Consider the following 20529-nt stretch of genomic DNA (forward strand, 5'->3'; position numbering starts at 1 on the left):
ATATGGTATTTTTTAGGAAGTTTCTTTCAGGCATTTTTATTAGACACTTTTCAAAAAAATATTCATTTATAATTGTGCCCGGAATATATATGTTAAAATACACAGGATATAAAACAAGAAATTATACTGGCCATAGTACAAAGCTAGGCCAAAAGGATTTCACAAAATATTTAATAGACTTTAAAAGAAGTACATGGAAATACTTCACCTTATAGGCAAAATCATTATTTTTTAAATCAATTTAACATTACTTGAAGTGTATCGTATTGTAGATGGTAATAGCTATTTGTAAAGTGTTGAGAGTTTTCTGGCAACGTATTTCTTTTCAAGTTTAAAATTCAAAGTAAAAATTAATATTTATATATTTTTCATAAATATGAAAATGTGTATGCTAAATATTTTGTCTTAAACGTACTTTACCCTGACTCCCTGAAAATAAAACCTAGCTGGACAATCAGCTCTAATGCGTCTTTTGGATCAAAAGCTAATATAAGACCTGGTATTATATTATATTATATTATATTATATTATATTATATTATACCCAATCTTATAGTAAAATAAGACCGGGCCTTATATTAATTTTTTTTAAATTTATTGGGGTGACAATTGTTAGTGAAATTACATAGATTTCAGGTGTAAAATTCTGTATTACATCATCTATAAATCCCATTGTGTGTTCACCACCCAGAGTCAGTTCTCCTTCCGTCACCATATATTTGATCCTCTTTACCCTCATCTCCCACCCCTCACCCCCCTTACCCTCTGGTAACCACTAAACTATTGTCTGTGTCTATGAGTTTTTTATTTGTCTTGTTCTTTTGCCGTTTTTGGTTTATATACCACATATCAGTGAAATCATATGGTTCTCTGCTTTTTCTGTCTGACTTATTTCGCTTAGCATTATACTCTCAAGATCCATCCATGTTGTCACAAATGTTCCTATATCATCTTTCCTTACCGCCGAATAGTATTCCATTGTGTATATATACCACAACTTCTTTATCCATTCATCTGTCGAAGGACATTTTGGTTGTTTCCATGTCTTGGCCACCGTAAACAAAGCTGCAATGAACATTGGAGCACACATGTCTTTATGGATAAATGTTTTCAGATTTTTTGGGTAGATACCCAGGAGAGGGATTGCTGGGTCATATGGTAATTCTATTCGTAATATTTTGAGGAACCTCCACACTGCCTTCCATAACGGCTGCACCAGTCTGCATTCCCACCAACAGTGTATGAGGGTTCCTTTTTCTCCACAGCCTCTCCAACACTTGTTACTATTTGTCTTGTTGATGATAGCCTAACTGGGGTGAGGTGATATCTCATTGTGGTTTTGATTTGCATTTCTCTGATGATTAGTGATGTTGAGCATTTTTTCATATGTCTATTTGCCATTTGTATGTCCTCTTTGGAGAAATGTCTCTTCAGGTCCTCTGCCAATTTTTCAATAGGGTTTTTATTTTTTTGTTTTTGAGTTTCATGAGTTCCTTGTATATTTTGGATATTAGCCCCTTATCGGAGGCACTGTTTACAAAAATCTTCTCCCATTCAGTTGGTTGCCTCTTTATCTTGCCGATGGTTTCTGTTGCTGTGCAGAAGCTCTTAAGTTTCATATAGTCCCATTCGTTTATTTTAGCTTTTACTTCCATTGCCTTTGGAGTCAAATTCATGAAATGCTCTTTGAACCCAAGGTCCATAAGTTTAGTACCTATGTTTTCTTCTATGCAGTTTATTGTGTCAGGTCTTATGCTTAAGTCTTTGATCCATTTTGAATTAATTTTGGTACATGGTGACAGATAGCAGTCCAGTTTCATTCTTTTGCACGTGGCTATCCAATTCTCCCAGCACCATTTATTGAAGAGGCTGTCTTTCCTCCATTGTATGTTTTTAGCTTCTTTGTCAAAAATTATCTGTCCATATTTATGTGGTTTTATTTCTGGGTTCTCAATTCTATTCCATTGGTCTATGTGTCTGTTTTTCTGCCAATACCATGCTGTTTTGATTATTGTAGCCCTGTAGTACAAGCCAAAGTCAGGAGGTGTGATACCTCCATTATTGTTCTTTTTCCTTAAGATTGCTTTGGATATTCGGGGTCTTTTGTAATTGCAAACAAATCTGATGATTTTTTGTTCTATTTCTTTAAAAAATGCCATTGGGAAATTGATGGGGATTGCATTAGATCTGTATATTGCTTTGGGTAATATGGCCATTTTAACTATGTTGAGTCTTCCAATCCATGAGCACGGAATGTCTTTCCATTTCTTTGTGTCTTCTTCAATTTCTTTCAAAAATGTCTTATAGTTTTCAGCATATAGGTCCTTCACGTCCTTGGTTAAGTTTATTCCTAGGTATTTTATTCTTTTTGCTGCAATTGCAAAAGGAATTGTTTTTTGTATTTCTATTTCTGAGATTTCGTTGTTAGTATATAGGAATGCAATGGACTTTTGTACGTTGATTTTGTAGCTGGCAACTTCACTGTATTCGTTGATTGTTTCTAATAGCTGTTTGGTGGAGTCTTTAGGGTTTTCTATATATATCATCATGTCACCTGCAAAGAGTGATAATTTAACTTCTTCATTCCCAATTTGGATGACTTTTATTTCTTTCTCTTGCCTGATTGCTCTGGCGAGGACTTCCAACACTATGTTGAAAAGCAGAGGTGATAGGGGACAGCCCTGTCATGTTCCTGAATGTAGGGCAAAGGGCTTCAGTTTTTCACCATTAATTATGAGATTAGCTGAGGGCTTGTCATATGTGGCCTTTATTATGTTAAGGTGTTTTCCTTCTATACCTATTTTATTAAGTTTTTTAATCATAAATGGATGTTGTATCTTGTGAAATGCTTTTTCTGCATCAATTGATATAATCATAAGATTTTCATCCTTTCTTTTGTTTATGTGATGTATCACATTTACGGATTTGCATATGTTGAGCCATCCTTGTGCCCCGGGGATGAACCCCACTTGGTTGTGATGAATAATCTTTTTAATGCATTGTTGCATTCGATTTGCTAGAATTTTGTTTTGGATTTTTGCATCTGTATTCATCAGAGATATTGGTCTGTAGTTTTCTTTTTTTGTGCTGTCCTTACCAGGTTTTGGTATCAGAGTAATGTTGGCCTCATAAAATGAGTTAGGGAGTACTGTCTCTTCTTCAATTTTTTGGAAGAGTTTGAGCAGGATTGGTATTAGATCCTCTTTGAAGGTTTGGTAGAATTCATTCGTGAAGCCATCTGGTCCTGGAATTTTGCTTTTGGGAAGGTTTTGGATGACTGATTCAATTTTGTTACTGGTTTTCGGTCTGTTTAGATTTTCCAGTTCTTAATGGTTCAGCCTTGGAAGGCTATATGTTTCTAAGAACTTGTGTATTTCTTCTAGGTTCTTGAACTTGGTGGCATATAGTCCTTCATAGTATTCTTGGATGATCCTTTGTATTTCTGTGGTGTCCGTGATAACTTCCCCTTTTTCATTTCTGATTTTGTTAATCAGTGTCTTCTCTCTTTTTATCTTAGTGAGTCTAGCCAAGGGTTTGTCAATTTTGTTAATCTTTTCAAAGAACCAGCTCTTTGTCAGATTAATTTTTTCTATTGTCTTTTTGTTCTCTATTTCATTTAGTTCTGCTGTGATTTTTGTTATTTCCTTTCTTCTGCTGACCTTGGGTTTCACTTGTTCTTCTTTTTCTAGTTCTTCAAGGTGTAACATGAGGTTATTTATTTTGGGATTTTTCTTGTTTCTTGAGATAGGCCTGTAATGATATAAATTTCCCTCTTAAAACTGCTTTCGCTGCATCCCAAAAATTTTGGTAGGATGTATTTTCATTGTCATTTGTTTCTATGTATCTTTTCATTTCTCCTCTAATTTCTTCTTTGACCCAGTCGTTTTTTAAAAGTCTGTTGTTTAATCTCCATGTATTTGTGTTTTTTCCCGCTTTCTTTTTGCCGTTGATATCTAGTTTCAAAGCCTTTTGATCAGAGAATATGCTTGGTATGATTTCAATCTTCTTAAATTTCCTGAGGCTGATTTTATGTCCCAATATATGGTCTATCCTTGAGAATGTTCCATGACACTAGAAAAGAATGTATAATCTGATGTTTTAGGATGAAGTGCTCTATATATGTCAATTATGTCCATTTCGTCTAATGTGTCATTTAGGGCTGCTGTTTCGTTATTTATTTTCTGTTTGGATGATCTACCCGTAGCTGTCAATGATGTATTTAAGTCCCCTAATATAATTGTGTTTTGGTCAATTTCTCCCTTTCATTCTGTTAGTAGTTGCTTGGTATATTTCATTGCTCCCTGATTGGGGGCATAAATATTGATGACTGTTATGTCTTCTTGTTGTACAGTCCCCTTCACCATTATGAAATGTCCATCTCTGTCTCTTGTTATCTTTTTCACCTTGAAGTCTGTTTCATCTGATATCATTATGGCTACACCTGATTTTCTCTGGGTACCATTTGCTTGGAGTGTCAATTTCTACCCTTTCACTTTGAGTCTATGCTTGTTCTTGTAGCTGAGATGTGTCTCTTGGAGACAGCATATGGTTGGGTTTAGTTTTTTGATCCGATCTGCTACTCTGTGCCTTTTTATTGGTGAGTTCAGTCTATTTACATTTAGGGTGATTATTGATATGTGAGGATTTCCTGTCATTCTATCTTTAGTTTTCTGGTAAGGCTGTGTCTCCATTGTTTCTTTGCCTTTTTGTTGTTGTCTATTATTTCTGTGTGGTGGTATTCTATGATGTTTTCCTCTGTTCCTTCTTTTATTACAGTGTATATTTCAGTTCTGGATTTTTTTTGGGTGGTTACCCTTAAGTTTATGAAAAAGAAAGTTTGATATTTAGAGCATTCCATTTTCTTCAGCACGCTTACTTTCTCCATTCCCCCATTCTGGTTCAGGCCTTTACTCTCCCACTTTTTGAGTTTTGGTTGCCACAAATTGTCCCTGTTGATGGTGGTCGAATGGCCTCCTTTAGTATTTCTTGCAGTGCAGGTCGTGTATTAGAAAATTCCCTCAGCTTCTGTATGTCTGGAAAGGTCTTTATTCCTCCTTCATATCTAAAGGATATCTTTGCTGGATATATTATTCTTGGCTCATGATTTCTCTCTTTCAATAGTTTGAATATTTGGTTCCACTCCCTCCTGGCTTGTAGAGTTTCTGCTGAAAAATCTGATGATAATCTAATGGGCTTTCCTTTGTAAGTTACCGTCTTCTTTTCCCTGGCTGCCTTGAGGATTCTTTCTTTGTCGTTGATTTTAGACAGCTTCAATACAATGTGCCTTGGAGAAGGCCTGTTGGGATTGAGGTAACTAGGTGTTCTATTTGCTTCTTGGATTCGAGGGTCCAGTTCTGTCCACAAATTTGGGAAGTTCTCATCGACAATTTGTTTGAATATATTCTCTGTTCCTCTCTCTCTTTCTTCTCCTTCTGGTATGCCCATTATTCTTATATTGCTCTTTCTGATGGAGTCAGAAAGTTCTTTTCTTTCATTTATTTTAAGTCTCAAGTCTCTTTCTTCTTCCATCTGTGTAATTTCCAGGTTTCTATCTTCGATGTCACTGATTCTTTCCTCCATCTGGTCAACTCTACTACTTAAGCTGGTTATTTCATTCTTAATTTCTTCTATTGAGTTCTTAATCTCCAGAAATTCTATTTGGTTCTTTTTTAAAATTTCAATCTCTTTCGTAAAATGCTCATGTTGTTCTTTGATTGTGTTTCTGAGTTCATTAAACTGCCTTTCTGTGTTTTCTTGCATCTCGTTGAGTTTTTTCAGAACTGCAATCTTGAATTCTCTGTCATTTAAGTCCCATATTTCTGTATCTTTAAGTGCCTTTTCTGGAGATTTTTCACTTTCTTTTTGAGCTATCTTGTTGCCTTGGTTATTCATGGCAATTACTGGTTTACTATTTCTCTTCCTAGACATCTACAGGAGTGGCTTCTGCAACAGGTTGATAGGAAGCAGTCTTTCTTTTGTTTTCCAGTACTTGTTGGTAGAATGTTTTATTTTCTCTCCTACTGCAGCCTTTTTTTTCTCTCCCACACGGTAGTGCTATGTTTTCTCTGCACTATTCCAGCTTCTCACACAATGGGGGGATTCCCTGGGAGACGGGCTTCTCCTCTGTTAATAGTTCACCTGGGTCACAGGGTGCAGTGTCCGTGTGGGTATGCAGAGAGCTTTTGAAGTTCCAAAGCTCTTCCAGCTCCAGATTCAATGCCGTATGTCTCAGCAGTTCTGTTTACTCCTGCAGGGATCCGCCCAGATAGGTGGGGCCAGGGGCGGGGTGAGTTGTGAGAGGTGGCCCAGAGCAATGGCGGTGACCACCACCACAGCCGGTCCTGGTTCCACAGCTCCCTCCCCTTTGCCGGAGCTAGTTTGGCTGCGAATCTGTGTCTGCGGTCCACAGTTCTCAGAACAGCAAATATTCTGTTCTTTTGATCTGACACTGCTACTGTTCTGTTTCTAGCACCTGGCAGGTGGGGGCGGGGCGAGCTCTGGGAGGGTAGGGAGGGGGCGGCTAGTCTCAGTGCCTAAGGCTTCTGTTCTCTGCTCGGCAGTGAGGGCTTAAACCACCGTTTTCAGCCTTCTTCCCTGAGTCTTTTCTCCGAGGTCTCTGCCATGAGTGTTGGGTTCAGCCGTGTTATATGCTGCCCCCTCAGCCCTGTGGGCCATAAACAGAGCCCTAGCAATCCGAGTTCTTCCCTCTCCCACAGCTGCAGTAGTTCAGGGATGCAGGGAGCTCGGAGCACTGAGCTAGGTCTGCGTCCTGCGCTCACGTGGCTCTGGTTCTGCACTTCTCCCTTCCCTCCTCCCCCGCTCGCGCGATTCGCCCATCTTTCGGTGAATTCCGTAGTGGCCCTCTTCGTCTTGCCTGTCTGCTGTTGTGGGGACAGAGCCCCAGAAAGCAGTTTCCAGGCTCTCGGCCTCACATAGAAAGGTGCTGGCTCAGGTAGTAAATGGCCATCAACTGTGAATGGATGGCCATCAGCTGTGGCTTGTTGGCTGTCAGCTGTAATCAGTGAGCCATTGGCCACTAATATAACTGCCGTGGCTACGCTATCAAGAAAATGGGAGCTAGCAAGAAGATGGTGGATGAGCTAGGAAGAGCGGATTGCAGTTAGTACGGTGGATTGCAGCTAGCAAGTGAGGTTGGTTGGCAGAGAGAAGTAGTTGTGGATAGTGTGACTCCTGCCTCATGTGTCTCCAACCCAGCTGCCAGCGAGAATATAGTGGTATGACTCTCTTATCTATGGCTCCGTGGCTGTTACTGTTTGGCCTCACCATGTCCTGCGTTCTTATGTGGGGAGCGGGAGCAGAGACCCCGCCGGATGCCCCACATGACAGCTGTGCAGGGAGTCCTTTGTGGAGTTATTGTTTTTCGATTAGTTGTAAATTCCAGGGGAGTTTTACAGAGGCTCACCTTACACCTCCATTTTGATCCGGATCCCCTTATATTAATTTTTGCTCCAAAAGACACATTAGAGCTGATTGTCCAGCTAGGTCTTATTTTCAAGGAAACACGGTAATGCAGTGCATGATAAAGATATAATTAATAGAAATTACGATCAGTGAGATAAAATTTCAATAAGTTTATTAATACATTGCTTGTAATAATGTGAATATAAGCACCAGAAGAATCCCTCAGTGGACTGGAAATACCTTACAGATAATGAATAATTTATTTAATTAAGTTAAATAAAAGTGCAAATGACAAATAAGCAAAGGAAAAATATCTTGAACCTCCATAGCAATAAAACGAGATTAAAAAAACAAAACTTAGATTGTTCAAAATTTAACTCCTGATATTTGTCCTCCCCCATTTCTTTTGCTAGACTTTCCCATCTCGTTATTTGCCATCACAACCCACCCGCTTTCTCATCCTAGGAGCCTGGCGTCATACCTGACACTTCCTTTCACCCATGATAACCAAGTCATCATATTTTATGAATTTCACTCTTAAATTCCTCTTGATATTTTTCTCCGTACCCTAATTTAAGCCACCGTTATTTTCAGTCGGATAACTGTGTTAATGTCATATCCCGTCTTCCCTGTCCAAATTTGTCCTGCCTCACCTCAGTCCATTTTCTGCATAATATTGTTCGAAATCTCTTATAGCTTTACGTTCTTTTTCCTCAGGGAAAAACCCTAAAAATATTAACAAGTCCTATCAGGTCTGGCTATTCCTTAATTCTCCAGCTTTATCTCTTTGTGGCTCACTTCTGTGCATTTGGTGTCATGCACACTTGTCTCTGATGCTCACCGAGCTACACTGAGCTTTAAGTCCTTTCCATTATTTGTTTCCTCAGTCCTTACTGCTCTCTCTCTGCTTCTCTTTTCTTAACATCTTCAGTAAAAGCCATCCTTCAGGCAGGCCTTTCCTGACTCCTCCCACACAACCTTCAGCATAATTAGGATGTTGGTGATTTACACGTATCTTGTTTAATTTCTCATTCACCAGTTAAATTATAAATTCCATGAAGCCAGAGAATATATTTATATTGTTTACTTTGGGAGGTCTCAGGACTTTGAGTATTTCCCGATTTCTAGCTGATACTTGATACATATTTATTTAGTCTCGATTAAATATTATACAAGAGGAAGGCGCTTCCGAGAAGGTATTCAGAAATGGGCCCTCTAGTCACTGTTATGGAAACATAAATTGATATAATCTTTACAAAAATCAATTTGAAATTGTTTTTCTGAATCTATAAGTGTTCAATTTCTTTGACTCTGTAATCCCAAATCTGGGACTCCATCCAAGGGAAATATTCAGATATACACATAATTAGTGTACGGTATATTTATCTGAGCATTATGTACAGTATAAAAAACTTGGAAACCCTCAAACATTCAGTAAATAGTGATTAGCTAGAATAAAAGTTAGGAAGATTTATTGGCTTACAACATTTTCATAGAATTATGACATAAAAAAGAATGAACGTGTAAATATCTTTTTGGAAGAGAACTCAATCATATGGGAGAGTCTAAAAGCTTAAATTAAAAAAAATTAAACAATTTGGAAATAAATAAAAAGGAATTTTTAATTTAAATTGGTATCATGACATTACACTTCCATGTCATGAATCTTATTTAAATAGTAGCAGAGATCAGTTCAAAACAGAAACAGAGAAAAAGTATACATAAACAGGTTATTCTGTAAAATCCCATCCAAATGGTAGCTGTTTATGAGTGAGTATTTGCATTTATCTTCCATTTTTGTACAGAGCAAATCACAAACTAGGGATGTGAAAAGGTCCTGAGTTCTGTTTTTAAAACTAACGTATTAGTTTTGAAATTTTTCAATGAATATAACACTGTCATTTTGATCTGTTAACATGCTGTTTAGTGACCTTTCTTTAATGACACACTTTCCTGTGGGGGCATAGGAGATGCCGAGCATGTAAAAGATGTCATGCCAGCCCTCACGTTATTCGCAAGATCATTGAATAGACAGCACAGAAACACAGAGCCTTCAAAAAAGAATATGTTAAATGGTTAAGGATTCGGGACCAAAAAAAGGGTTACAGACACCAAGTGTCCAAAGGAGGTTGGAGGAGGCCATATTTATGGCCACGTGGTTGTGGACAGTTTTAGGAGGGGAAGGAGAGCTTGTGGCATTTGGTATGATTTCACTTTCCCAGTGAGGACTTGCCTCCTGTGTTAGGTCAGGGCATTGACACATAAGTTTAGAAATGAATGAATTACTTTTAATGAAGTCACGTGAAGTAGATATTGATTAATGCTGCTTACTTGTTAATACTCATACCATTTTTGAACCTCTTTACAGCTCTCCGAGACACTGGAAAACAGTCTATCAATAGTGACTGGAAGATTGAACACTCTGGAGCATTCAACTTAGCGGGAACTACTGTTCATTACGTAAGACGAGGCCTCTGGGAGAAGATCTCTGCCAAAGGTCCTACTACATCACCTTTACACCTCCTGGTATGAGGGAAAGAGACGATAACATTGCGTAATCAGCTCCCTGTGGCAAAGGACAGTGCCACTGTGCCTTCTCTAACCTTTGTTCCAAATCTGAATTGTCAGCTAGATGTTTAAAATTATATGGGTGTTTAGGGATTTTTCAAATGTGTTTTAAATCGCGATATATAAAAATGGAAATTATTACAAGAGGAACGAAAATTTTAGGGACTCAGGCTCAAAGTAGAGGTGAATTACAGGCAATAGGGAACCTCTTTTTCTGAAAAGCATACTGGTGCTAACCAGAGTGGATGTCTGTGAAGAGAGTGCCATAATATAGTAAATCATAGCATTTTATATATCCACGAAGTGGGCATTGTCTGAATCTATAAAATGCCTTTGGTAAAATTGTACTGTTTTTTGGGGAAAAGATTCGGTAACTATATCTAGCAGCACTTCCATTTACCCTCTTCTGTTTTCTTACTAGGTTAATTGATTCCTGAAAAGAATTATGAAATTTGGGATGTTTGGGATAAGTTTCTTTACTATGTAATAAATGATGAGATATGAGGCAGGACAGAGTTTGGAGTAAAAGAAACAGGACAGTGGCGCTCTGCGCCCAAGCTGATGGCAGGTTCAAATGCCCTTTTTGACCTTGATCATTGCAGTCCATGCTAACGGCTCAGGAGCCAGAGGGCTGACTGCAGAGCTGGCGTGTTTTCCATCCTTAGTGACAAAGTCTGAAATTCAGACACTTCAACACCTCTTTAAGTCCACACATAAAAACAACTCTAAAACACGATCAACTGACTCTTTATTTGGAGTGTGGTATGCCACATTATTTAATATCTCCACACAATTTAAGTTGAATTTGTCTTCAATTGGAGACATCTGTGTTGCTGGTCTAGGAGCCAGAGGTTCAAATCACATATTGGCCCATTTGCTTTTCCGACTTTAAAGTGCCTGCAAAGCACCCAGGGTTTTTGTTAAAAGGCATACTCTGATTCCTTTGCTCTGGGGCCGGCCCTGAGATCTGCATTTCTAACCAGCTCCTAGGTGACGCCACCCCTGCTGGTCCATGGACCACATTTCAAGTAATAACGTTTTCTAGAACTGCAATCGATAAGTTTTACCAACAGGGATAAAAGGAGCAAGGAGAGTTGCATGGGGACCCTCTGTTCCAAATCTTGATGATGACGACGATGATGATAATGACCACCATTAAGTGCTATGAGTCAGACATTGTCCAAAAGTGCTTTATGTTCATTACAGCATTCAATCCTCCCAATAGCCCTGTGTAATATACTCCATTTTACTGACTGAAAAAAACAACTAAGCATGAGGAAGGTTAAGTAATGTGTACAGTAATCCCAATAAGTTCTTTAGTTGTGAATAAACCAGGTGTTAATTAACCTTCTCTGCTGCCTCTCCCGGTAGAAAGCTCTTTATACCAGACAGTCTTGGATCATCAATGTACATATACTTTGAGTAATTATTTGTTCATCTCCCCACAATTCCTTCAGACTCTATTATTTCATTCGAATTGGAAATTCCACTCTGTGTCCTGTGCCATCTGGAGAGAAGGGAAAAAAAATGACTAAACAAACATTGTATGACCAATATCTGGCTCATTCCATGATTGGGTCACTTATTTTTTAAAATTTCATTTTCACTTACAGTTGACGTACGAAATTATATTAGTTTCAGATATACAACACAGTGATTACACATTTACATACCTTACAAAGTACTCACCCCGGAATAGCAACATTCCCAACAACAAACATTTTTAACGATCTGATTGCAAGAAATCTGAATGTTACCTACATTTTAATTAATTAATTTATTTTTTATGGAATAAGACCGAAGCCCTTTTACTGAGCCTCTAATGCAAAATCTTAAAACAGTTTATGTGAGACCTCAGTGTTGGGTAGGGGGAGTTTCCTTGCTGCAGAATCCTTAATCTGACTAGTAATTACCAAGGTTTTTCCTGGAAGCATGAAACATAATTAAAGTCAGTGAACTATGTCTAAAAGAAGGCATCTGTGTGACCTGGATTTATTCAGTAATCCAAGGGAAACTGCACTTCTAAGATATTTTTCTTTAATGACTATTACAGATCGAAAGCCAGCACTGCATTCGCAAAAGCAATACCTCCCGCTGCCATGCTGCAGTCTGTACCCCTCAGCTGTAACACGGTCACACTTTCCTTCTGGCAAAAGCACGCTGCCAACTTCACATGATTTCAGAGAGAGCTAATGGTGTTGTAGCCCATGTCTCTATTTTAAATGGCATTATTTACTCAAGGACAATCTAAAGTTCTATCAATGAAAAGGTAGTTTTTTGGGAAAAATAGACACATTTTCATTGAATTAAATAAGTTGGCAAATAACTAATTTATATGTTCATTTCTTCAATTTAAAAACTATGGTATTCCGGTTATGTCCATAAATAGGATAAGTCAATCTCTCTCTCTCTCTCTCTCTCTCTCTCTCTCTCTCTCTCTCTGTGTGTGTGTCTCTCTCTCTCTCTCTCTTTCTCTCTCTCGCTCTCAGCTAATTTAGCTGAAAGTCACTTATTACTGGCAACATCAAATGAGATATTTCAAGTCAAAATTAACGCTGTGATGTACTTAGAATTAGTACCCAGTATGTTATGTACATGTAAATTTAAAATCTATCATTTTTATTGTTGACATAGTTGACTTATAATGCCATCATGCTAGTTCCCCAATCCACATATTAAAACGTTTCTTAGTATTTCTGTTGATATATTGAACAGAATTTGAAAAAAGAAGTAAAGAATATTAACCTTTGGCTCCTTTAAATTTTTTCCCATGGAGTGTTTACTGTGAATTGCCTATCATTACATCTACCTCGATACAGTTTAAATATTGAATAAAGTTCCCTAATAATTTAACATAATTTAAAGTTTAGACATATACGCTTTTATATATCACATTATGTTATATAGATTGCTGTCATAAATCCTCAGATTCATAGACATGCTATATCCCTTGGAGTTGTTTGGTGTATTTTGTGCAAATGTATTTCTAAAGAAACATATACTCTTATTCTTTTATTTAAAATGAGTATATTTCAGCTATATTTCTTTCATTTAAAATATGTATGATTGCCCAGGATGACCAGTTTTGAGTTTGGCACAGGATACCAGGGGAGAACAAAGTGGACAGGGTCCCTGCTTATGTCCAGTGTAGCCCCAATTTCAGTCATTCTTATACACCCTTTATGCTTTATTGCGCTTTTTACATATGTGTACATAACTGTACCATTAAGTTAATATTTATTAAAAAGTTCGTTTGCACATAAATTTCTTTGCTACAAATGGAAAAGTAGCAACCTTGCCAAAATTAAAAGTTGACCGTATGCATCATGGAATAAAATTCGTGCCCTCCATTGGCTTAGAAGTTCTCTGCCCTTATGGAGTAAAATGAATCCCAAAGTCTTTTATCCTCTTCCTCTTTTGAGCCAGGGACTTTCTATCCATCTTCCTGTTTTAGAAGAACAGGAAAGCTACATTTGACATTAGATTGTAGATTACTCTTAATGTTAGATAGGACACATATTCGTGTCCCCCTACTTAGGTCATCTCATATACGTGCCATGTTTTGGCAAACTGTCTAGTCCATTGACTTAAAAGAAAATGATCTGGTATTTCTGACCTCATGCATATGGGCTTTTATTCAATGATGTCTTTACCTCAGAGGTAAGTGTGGAACTTCAATCTTTTGAGAAGTATGACAGTGTCAACAGTTGAGCAATAATGTCACATTTCTACAATGTATTAAGGAAGCATGCACACCTTGCAATAAGCGTTGGAGGGTATCGATAGCCTAAGTTTTACGCTTCACATTGAACATGCTCTCCTTGGACCCATAGGCTGTGATCACTTTTGTATATTATATTGTAGGTTCTGCTGTTTCAAGACCAGAGTTACGGTCTTCACTATGAATACACCATTCCGTCCGACCCTCCTCCAGAGAATCAGAGCTCTAAAGCCCCAGATCCCCTTTTCATGTGGACACACACAGGCTGGGAAGACTGCGATGCCACGTGTGGAGGAGGTAAAGGATTTTCAAATATTTATGTTTCCAAAAGAGTAATTGTCTCCTGATTAACCATGGATAATCAAGACAGATCTGCAAGCCCTTATCTTGAATTCCAAAATACTGAAAAAATTGGAAACTGAACGTTTTTTGTCATACAATTAGTAGCTAAACACCTGAACTATTTTGTGGCAAAATCTGACGTGAATTGAAGAAAGGCTATTGAAAGTTGTTACCTATCTCAGTTAATATTACTTTGCGTAAGTATTAATGTATTTGCTTACGGGGGGGGTGCCCTAGCTACCCTACTGGTTGTTATGTCATATATCTGCACTTTCATATTCATTTTTTATATTTTACTTTTTCATTTTTATAAAATCTTAAAAGTTCTAAATTCCAAAGTATATTTGCCCACAAGAATTGCAGACCTGAAATGAATGCCAAGGTGCTGGGAAAGAGGAGTATTGAGTTTGCTTCTGTGTTGTCCGCATACTTAAGTTAAATATGTATAAAGTATATGAAGAAAATAATTTAATTTCCCCAGTTCCTTTATTTTGATTTGTTTTAGAGTATATCACTACTTTCAATAAATATAGAAGTATCCTGAACTCTCACTCAAAGATTTATTTTTGTTTTCATGTTAGAAGTTGAGGAGGCAAAAAACCAAAATTACTTCAGCGTAAAATGTGAAAGTAGGAAGTCACGTAATCCTACTGATGAGACAGCTGAGTACCATAGGTTACTACAGGTTAAGTCAGTTGCTTGCAGAACCAGTTCACAGTCAGGCCAAGGCAAGAGTCCCAGTCTTGAGACTCCCAACTTCTGTTCGTATCCTGTGTGTCGGCAGCACGGTAGTTCAGTTCTCATTTACAAATTCCCCGCTGCTCTGTAGTAACAGATGCTTTCTAGGGCTAAAAGGAAATATTTTGTTAAATTATACGCAAGTGTAATATATACATAATTACCTATATAATATAAACTGGTTTGTGCAAAGAAGCAGAACATCAACTTCGTTTCCTAGGCAAAGAAACTATTGCTCCACTAGACTAAATTTGCTGCAGGAGGAGTTGGTAAACGTGCATGAAGAGACGAGCATGTGAAAGAGAGTGTTTGAGGAAAAGGGAAACAATTATACACGGATATAAGTAGTACAGTATAGTATCAAATTTTGATAAGTACTCTGGATAAAAATTAAACAAGAGAGGGAAGTAAATAGGGGATGTGAAGATGGGAGGGGTAGGTATAGAATGCGATAGTTAGACAAGGCCTCAATGAGAAGATTTGATTTAAAAATCCGAAGTGGATATGAATGGGCGCCAGCTATTAGGGTAGCTGGGGACAAAGAGTTCCATGCAAAGGCCCCGAGGCACGAGTAGAGCTGGCATGCTCAAGGGGTAGCAGGAATGCTAGTATGTCCTTTCTTTACTCTGAGTGATGTGAGATGCCTTTGGAGTGTTCGAATAGAGGAGTGACTTATTCTGGCTTATGTTTTTAACAGTTATTTCTGTTTCTGAGTTGAGAGTAGATGGAATGAAGGGAAGGGTGGAAGCAGAGAGATCAGTCAGGGGGTTACTACAATAATCCAGGAAAGAGATGACAGTAGTTTGACCATGGTGGTGGCAATGCAGGTAGGGGGAAGTGGTCAGGTTCTGTACGAGTATATATTTTGGTGGAAGTAATAAAATATGCTGATAGACTACACGTGGAGTGTGAGAGAAAGAGGGATGACAAGGATGGCTTGTGATGGTTTTGGCAATGAGGTTACTGCTGACTTCCATAGGAAAGCCTGTGGCATAGCAGGATTAGGGGAGAGTATGATTTTTAGCATAGATTTGAGATACCTATTGGATTTCTAAGTATGATGTCAAGTAAGCAGTTGGATATATAAATCTGGGGTCAGGAGAAAAGATTAGGCTAGTAATGTACAATATATGGGTGATATATTCAACGCTATGAAGTCACATAAGGAGTGAGTTTTTGAAAAGGGAAAGAAGCTGTTGGAGGATTAAGCCTTGGGACACTATATGTTTTTGAGTTCAGAGAGATGAGAAGGAACCAGCAAAGCAGGTTGAAATGAGTAGCCAACAACATAGGTGAAAAAAACAGGCAGATGAGAATGGTTTCCTATAAGGCAAGTGAGAACGTATGAGAAGAGAATGATGCAATATACAGATGATGTATTATAGAAATGTACACTTGAAACCTATATAATTTTATTAACCATGTCACCCCAATAAATTTAATAAAAATAAATAAATAAATAAATAAAATTTAATAGGAAAAAAGAAGAGAATGCACATCTATATCATAGCTGATAAAAAGTCAAAACTGTAGACTGAGAATTGACTGTTATATCTAAATATATGTATTCTATTTTAAAATACACTTGTTATATTTGAAACAAAGTGGTCAGTGATGACCCTGTTGAAATGAACTTTAATGAAGTATTTGGTTCAAAGGACTAAGTGGAGTGGATACAAGAGAAAATAACATGTAATGAATTGGGGAAAGGACTTCAGGTAACTCAGGAAATGTTGCTGAAAGAAGAAAACAGAAGTGTGGCAGTAATTGGAGGAGAATATGAACCAAAGAGTTTGTTGTTTTTAATGGGGGAAATAACATGTGATTATTTGCCAGTCTTCATTTTCTAGAATAGAATAGACAACAAGTGATGCAAAGGAGAGAGCAAAAAATGGCTGGAATGATATCCTTGAGTAGACAAGATGCGATGGAATGGAGTAGAAATATGGACAGTCCATCACTAGTAGCAGGAGAAAAGACAGTCTTTGTGAACTCATGCTGGTACTCTTCTGGTTGCATCATTTCATCAGGAAAGGCCACCTTGCTGAGAGGGAAGGGGAAAAGGAGACATTGGAACTTTGGAAGGACGTCACTTAAGAGAATGAGAGAATGAATGCAACGGGTACATGGATTTTTAATTGTGTGGTAGCACTGATTGTCCACTTGAAGTTACTGGTCATGAATTTAGTCAGACACCAATCATTATAATGTATGTTACCCTCTAGCTGTGTACACCATGCAGATGTATTTGTGCAGTAAGTTTGGGAATTGCCAGGTGAGTGTAATAAGATGAAAAGAGAACAAGATTGACCCGAGGTTGTTTGTAAGGAGTGGAAAATGGTTGGCCATGGGATTTAGTTGCATGAGGAGGAAAGTTAAGGCATGAGGGACTTGAAAGACAGTGTAAAGGTGGGAGGATTGATGACTTACAGGGCCTGGTCGAGTCAAAGAACTTTTAGACTCAGGGTATCAAAGAGAGAGGACTGGAAATACAGGAGATGGTGGCAGAAAATAGAGCTGAGACTATGGAGGGGTTCTAGTTATTGGTAATAACAAGACCAGGAGGGTTGGTGGCCTAAGTAAAGTGAAAGGCAAGATCTCTGGGATGGGGAGAGGCCTCTGTGGTAGAAGAATCATTGCAATAGACATCGTAATTACAAAAATTGTGCGAGGAGTAGTCATAGAAAATATAACAATAATGCAGCAGCTGAAATCTTAAAGAGAGGGAGTGGCCCTGCGGTTGGTGTTTGAGTAGAGTAAGCGGGGAAATGGGTGGCATAGTCGGAACCATAGCTGGAGGTTTAGGAAGAAGAAAGGGAGAAGGGGCTGGAGGTGACAGGGAGGAGCACGGATACCCACACTGCCTCCAGATCCAAAGGTGCAGGGCAGTCAGCAAGCAAACAGCCATGCACTGGAGGCTGTGGGGAAAGCAAGAGAGTGTCTTCAAGGGAGAGAAAGAAGGTACCAGGCACATCTGGGGGTGTGGAGGGAGGAGGGAGCAGCTTTTGTCAGAGCTCTGAGCTCTGGGGTGTTCTGACTCCCAGAGCGCCTGGCCCTCTGGGGCTACCAGAGCAAAGACAGTTGGTGACAGGAGAAGGAGATGACACAGTTTGCCCCCAAGGATATAGAAGAATTACAACAAAGGGATTTCAAGTCATTCTTGCAATTTAAAAACTGTTATCGGTCATGCATGCCACAATACAATGTTCATTGGCCATGCATCTCCCAGGGCCCCACAATTGCCATGGACTCAGCGTCCTCTAACCTCCTGTCCTGCTAGGTACACCCAATCCTGTTTCCCTGCTCCAAGTGTTCTTCACTGATGCCAGAGCCCACTTCACTTATGGGGTTATACTTCACGTCCTCTATCCAAACAAAAAACAAAAACCCAAGTAGAAACAAGCACATTTGAAATGAAAATCTGTATGGTTAGAATGTTCTCTGTATGATAATTCAGATAAGAATAACCAGCCCCCATCCAGTGGTGGGTTGTGGGGAAGTGGAGTGATGAAAAGGCTGATGGTTTCTGTTAGAGCACTGACAGGCAGTCCTTACTATCTGTTTACATTTGAAATTCTAGACGGGAAAATGTTTCCTCAGTGAATTTTATTATCCTCACTTTTTTTCTTCTATAATCATAGTCTAATAAAAGCTGCATCAGAAATAAGCATTCAGAACTTGTCAGTCTTCAGTTTGAATCAACAAATTATTAGGGTTAAATTTTTCCCCCAAATCACCTTAATTTTACAACCTAGAATATGTTTTGCCAATTGTCAAACCTTAAGGAATAGAAATTCACTATACAAGTCTTTTAGTTATAGAGTTAGAGGGCTTTTTGATATTAAGCATAGCTTAATGATTAACAATAAAATTGAAAGGCGAAGAGAGTAATTTACCAAGGTCATGTGCCCATTGTGGGTGGAGCCAGGATTAGAATCCAGGGTTTCCTGAGTTCAAGTTTCCTTTCCTTTTCCTCATATACTTCCTTCAAGAGCATCTCAGGAGGCTTAAAGTGATTCCCACAAAACAGGTCAAATCCCTTAGAGATTATATAGGTTTTCTTTGGGTTGGAAGACAGGTTTTATTATAATCTGTTAAAACCAGACAGTAAAGGACAAGAACCATACAATTTCACTCATATGTGGGATATAAAACAGAAAGCAACAAACAAACAAGCAAACAAAAACCCTCATGGACACAGGCAACAGAATGGTGGTTGGGGGGGCGGCGGGCAGGGCGAGGTAGAAGAGAGTAAACAGGGTCAAGTACATAGTGATGGAAGGAGACTAAACTTTGGGTGGTGAACACAGTGCAATATACAGATGGTGTATTACAGAACTGTACATTGGAAACTTGCATAGTCTTATTAACCAATGTCACCCCAATAAATTTAATAAAAAATAACATTAAAATTTAAAAGAGTTTAGATGTGTTCTTATTTTCATTTCAAATGGCTTGTTTTGAAAAACAGCCCTAGTTATACACAGCCTCTATATGATTTGTGCTTGAGTAGACCTTCCTTCTCAAAGCTGTTCCATTGTGTTCAGTCAACAGTTTTCAATTATCTCTGATATGTTAATAGGGCACATATTCATTTCAGTGCCAAAATATTTCTGGGCTTTTGGATATTATTTTCCTTTGCAGTTCATAAATAAAGTGGATGGACAGGATTTCAGACTCTCATCATTTCTGACTTAGCACTGTCGATTTTATAGCCAGAAAGAGCTTTGTAATCTTTCAGCATATTCATGAATTAAATGAGAGTAAGTTCAAAGCACAGAACATTGGAAACAGATTTATGCAAAATTTATCTTCAACAGAAAAGAGGAATAATAGCACTATTCTACTTCACAGGAAAATATTAAGCAAGAGCAAATAAAGTATCACAAGGCAGTATAAAATTTCATTGTTTGACATAAGTTGTTTTTTGAATTCTATTGTAAGACATTAGATTGCCAGCAATAAGTGGGAAAAAGAAATTTAAAAAAAAATGCCTGGTGTCATGTAGCTAAATTTGTATTGTAATGATCTTTTACATTAGTTTCTCCAACTGAATTTTAAAATAACCAAATTCAAGTTAATTTATTATGCATTTCTATTAATTTATTAATACTACATAGTTATTACAAGATATGAAAATCCTAAGATGTAAAAATCCCTTCTTTTAGAGGAAATATTATTTTAAAATATGTAATGGATGCTGGTGGTCTCAAGTAAGTATTTCCAAAGTTTAACATATATACACTTCTTACCACCATCTTTTCAAATTCTAATGCTAATTCTAGAAAAATTTGAGTAGATATATCATTATTTTTAATTTTAACATTAGCCATTGAAATTAGTCATTTTGTTTTCAAACAGCTGAAAATGTATTTGTGAAAGAAATGTTTACTTTGCCTTGGTGTTCTAAAACATCTAAAAAATCCCTGAAGGGATGTTTCAAGTTTATTTTGGCACCTCTGAAGTATGGGTCAGTGGATAAAGTTCTTTTTGACCTAAAAGACCTGTTTTAAGTGATCTTGGTCTTTAGAGGTATTAGAGATGTGATCATTCCGTAATACCTGAGGGTTGTACATGGAATCAGCATTCCATATACACTACATGTAGTAACTGCATTCGCTAAGATTTATTATGATCCTGTGGATGAATTAGTGAGCTAACACCTGAAATGAGGACCCCAAAATGCAGTAACCTCTTTTGAAATAAGTGAAGAGGTGAACATACTTTTAAGAAGTCTAA

At 37.8% G+C, this 20529-nt stretch overlaps 1 protein-coding gene across 1 annotated transcript in view; it reads left to right on the plus strand.

Annotated features, from left to right (window-relative positions):
• ADAMTS19 (ADAM metallopeptidase with thrombospondin type 1 motif 19) overlaps positions 1-20529 on the plus strand; it is a 232146-nt gene that overhangs the window by 176240 nt on the left and 35377 nt on the right. Inside the window, exons 17-18 of the mRNA XM_019756011.2 lie at positions 9790-9947; positions 13854-14007. Coding sequence (XP_019611570.1) covers positions 9790-9947; positions 13854-14007 — 312 coding nt within the window. The remainder of the gene's footprint in view (positions 1-9789; positions 9948-13853; positions 14008-20529) is intronic.

This window comes from Rhinolophus sinicus, linkage group LG10 (assembly GCF_036562045.2).
Source record: "Rhinolophus sinicus isolate RSC01 linkage group LG10, ASM3656204v1, whole genome shotgun sequence".
Lineage (NCBI taxonomy): Eukaryota > Metazoa > Chordata > Mammalia > Chiroptera > Rhinolophidae > Rhinolophus > Rhinolophus sinicus.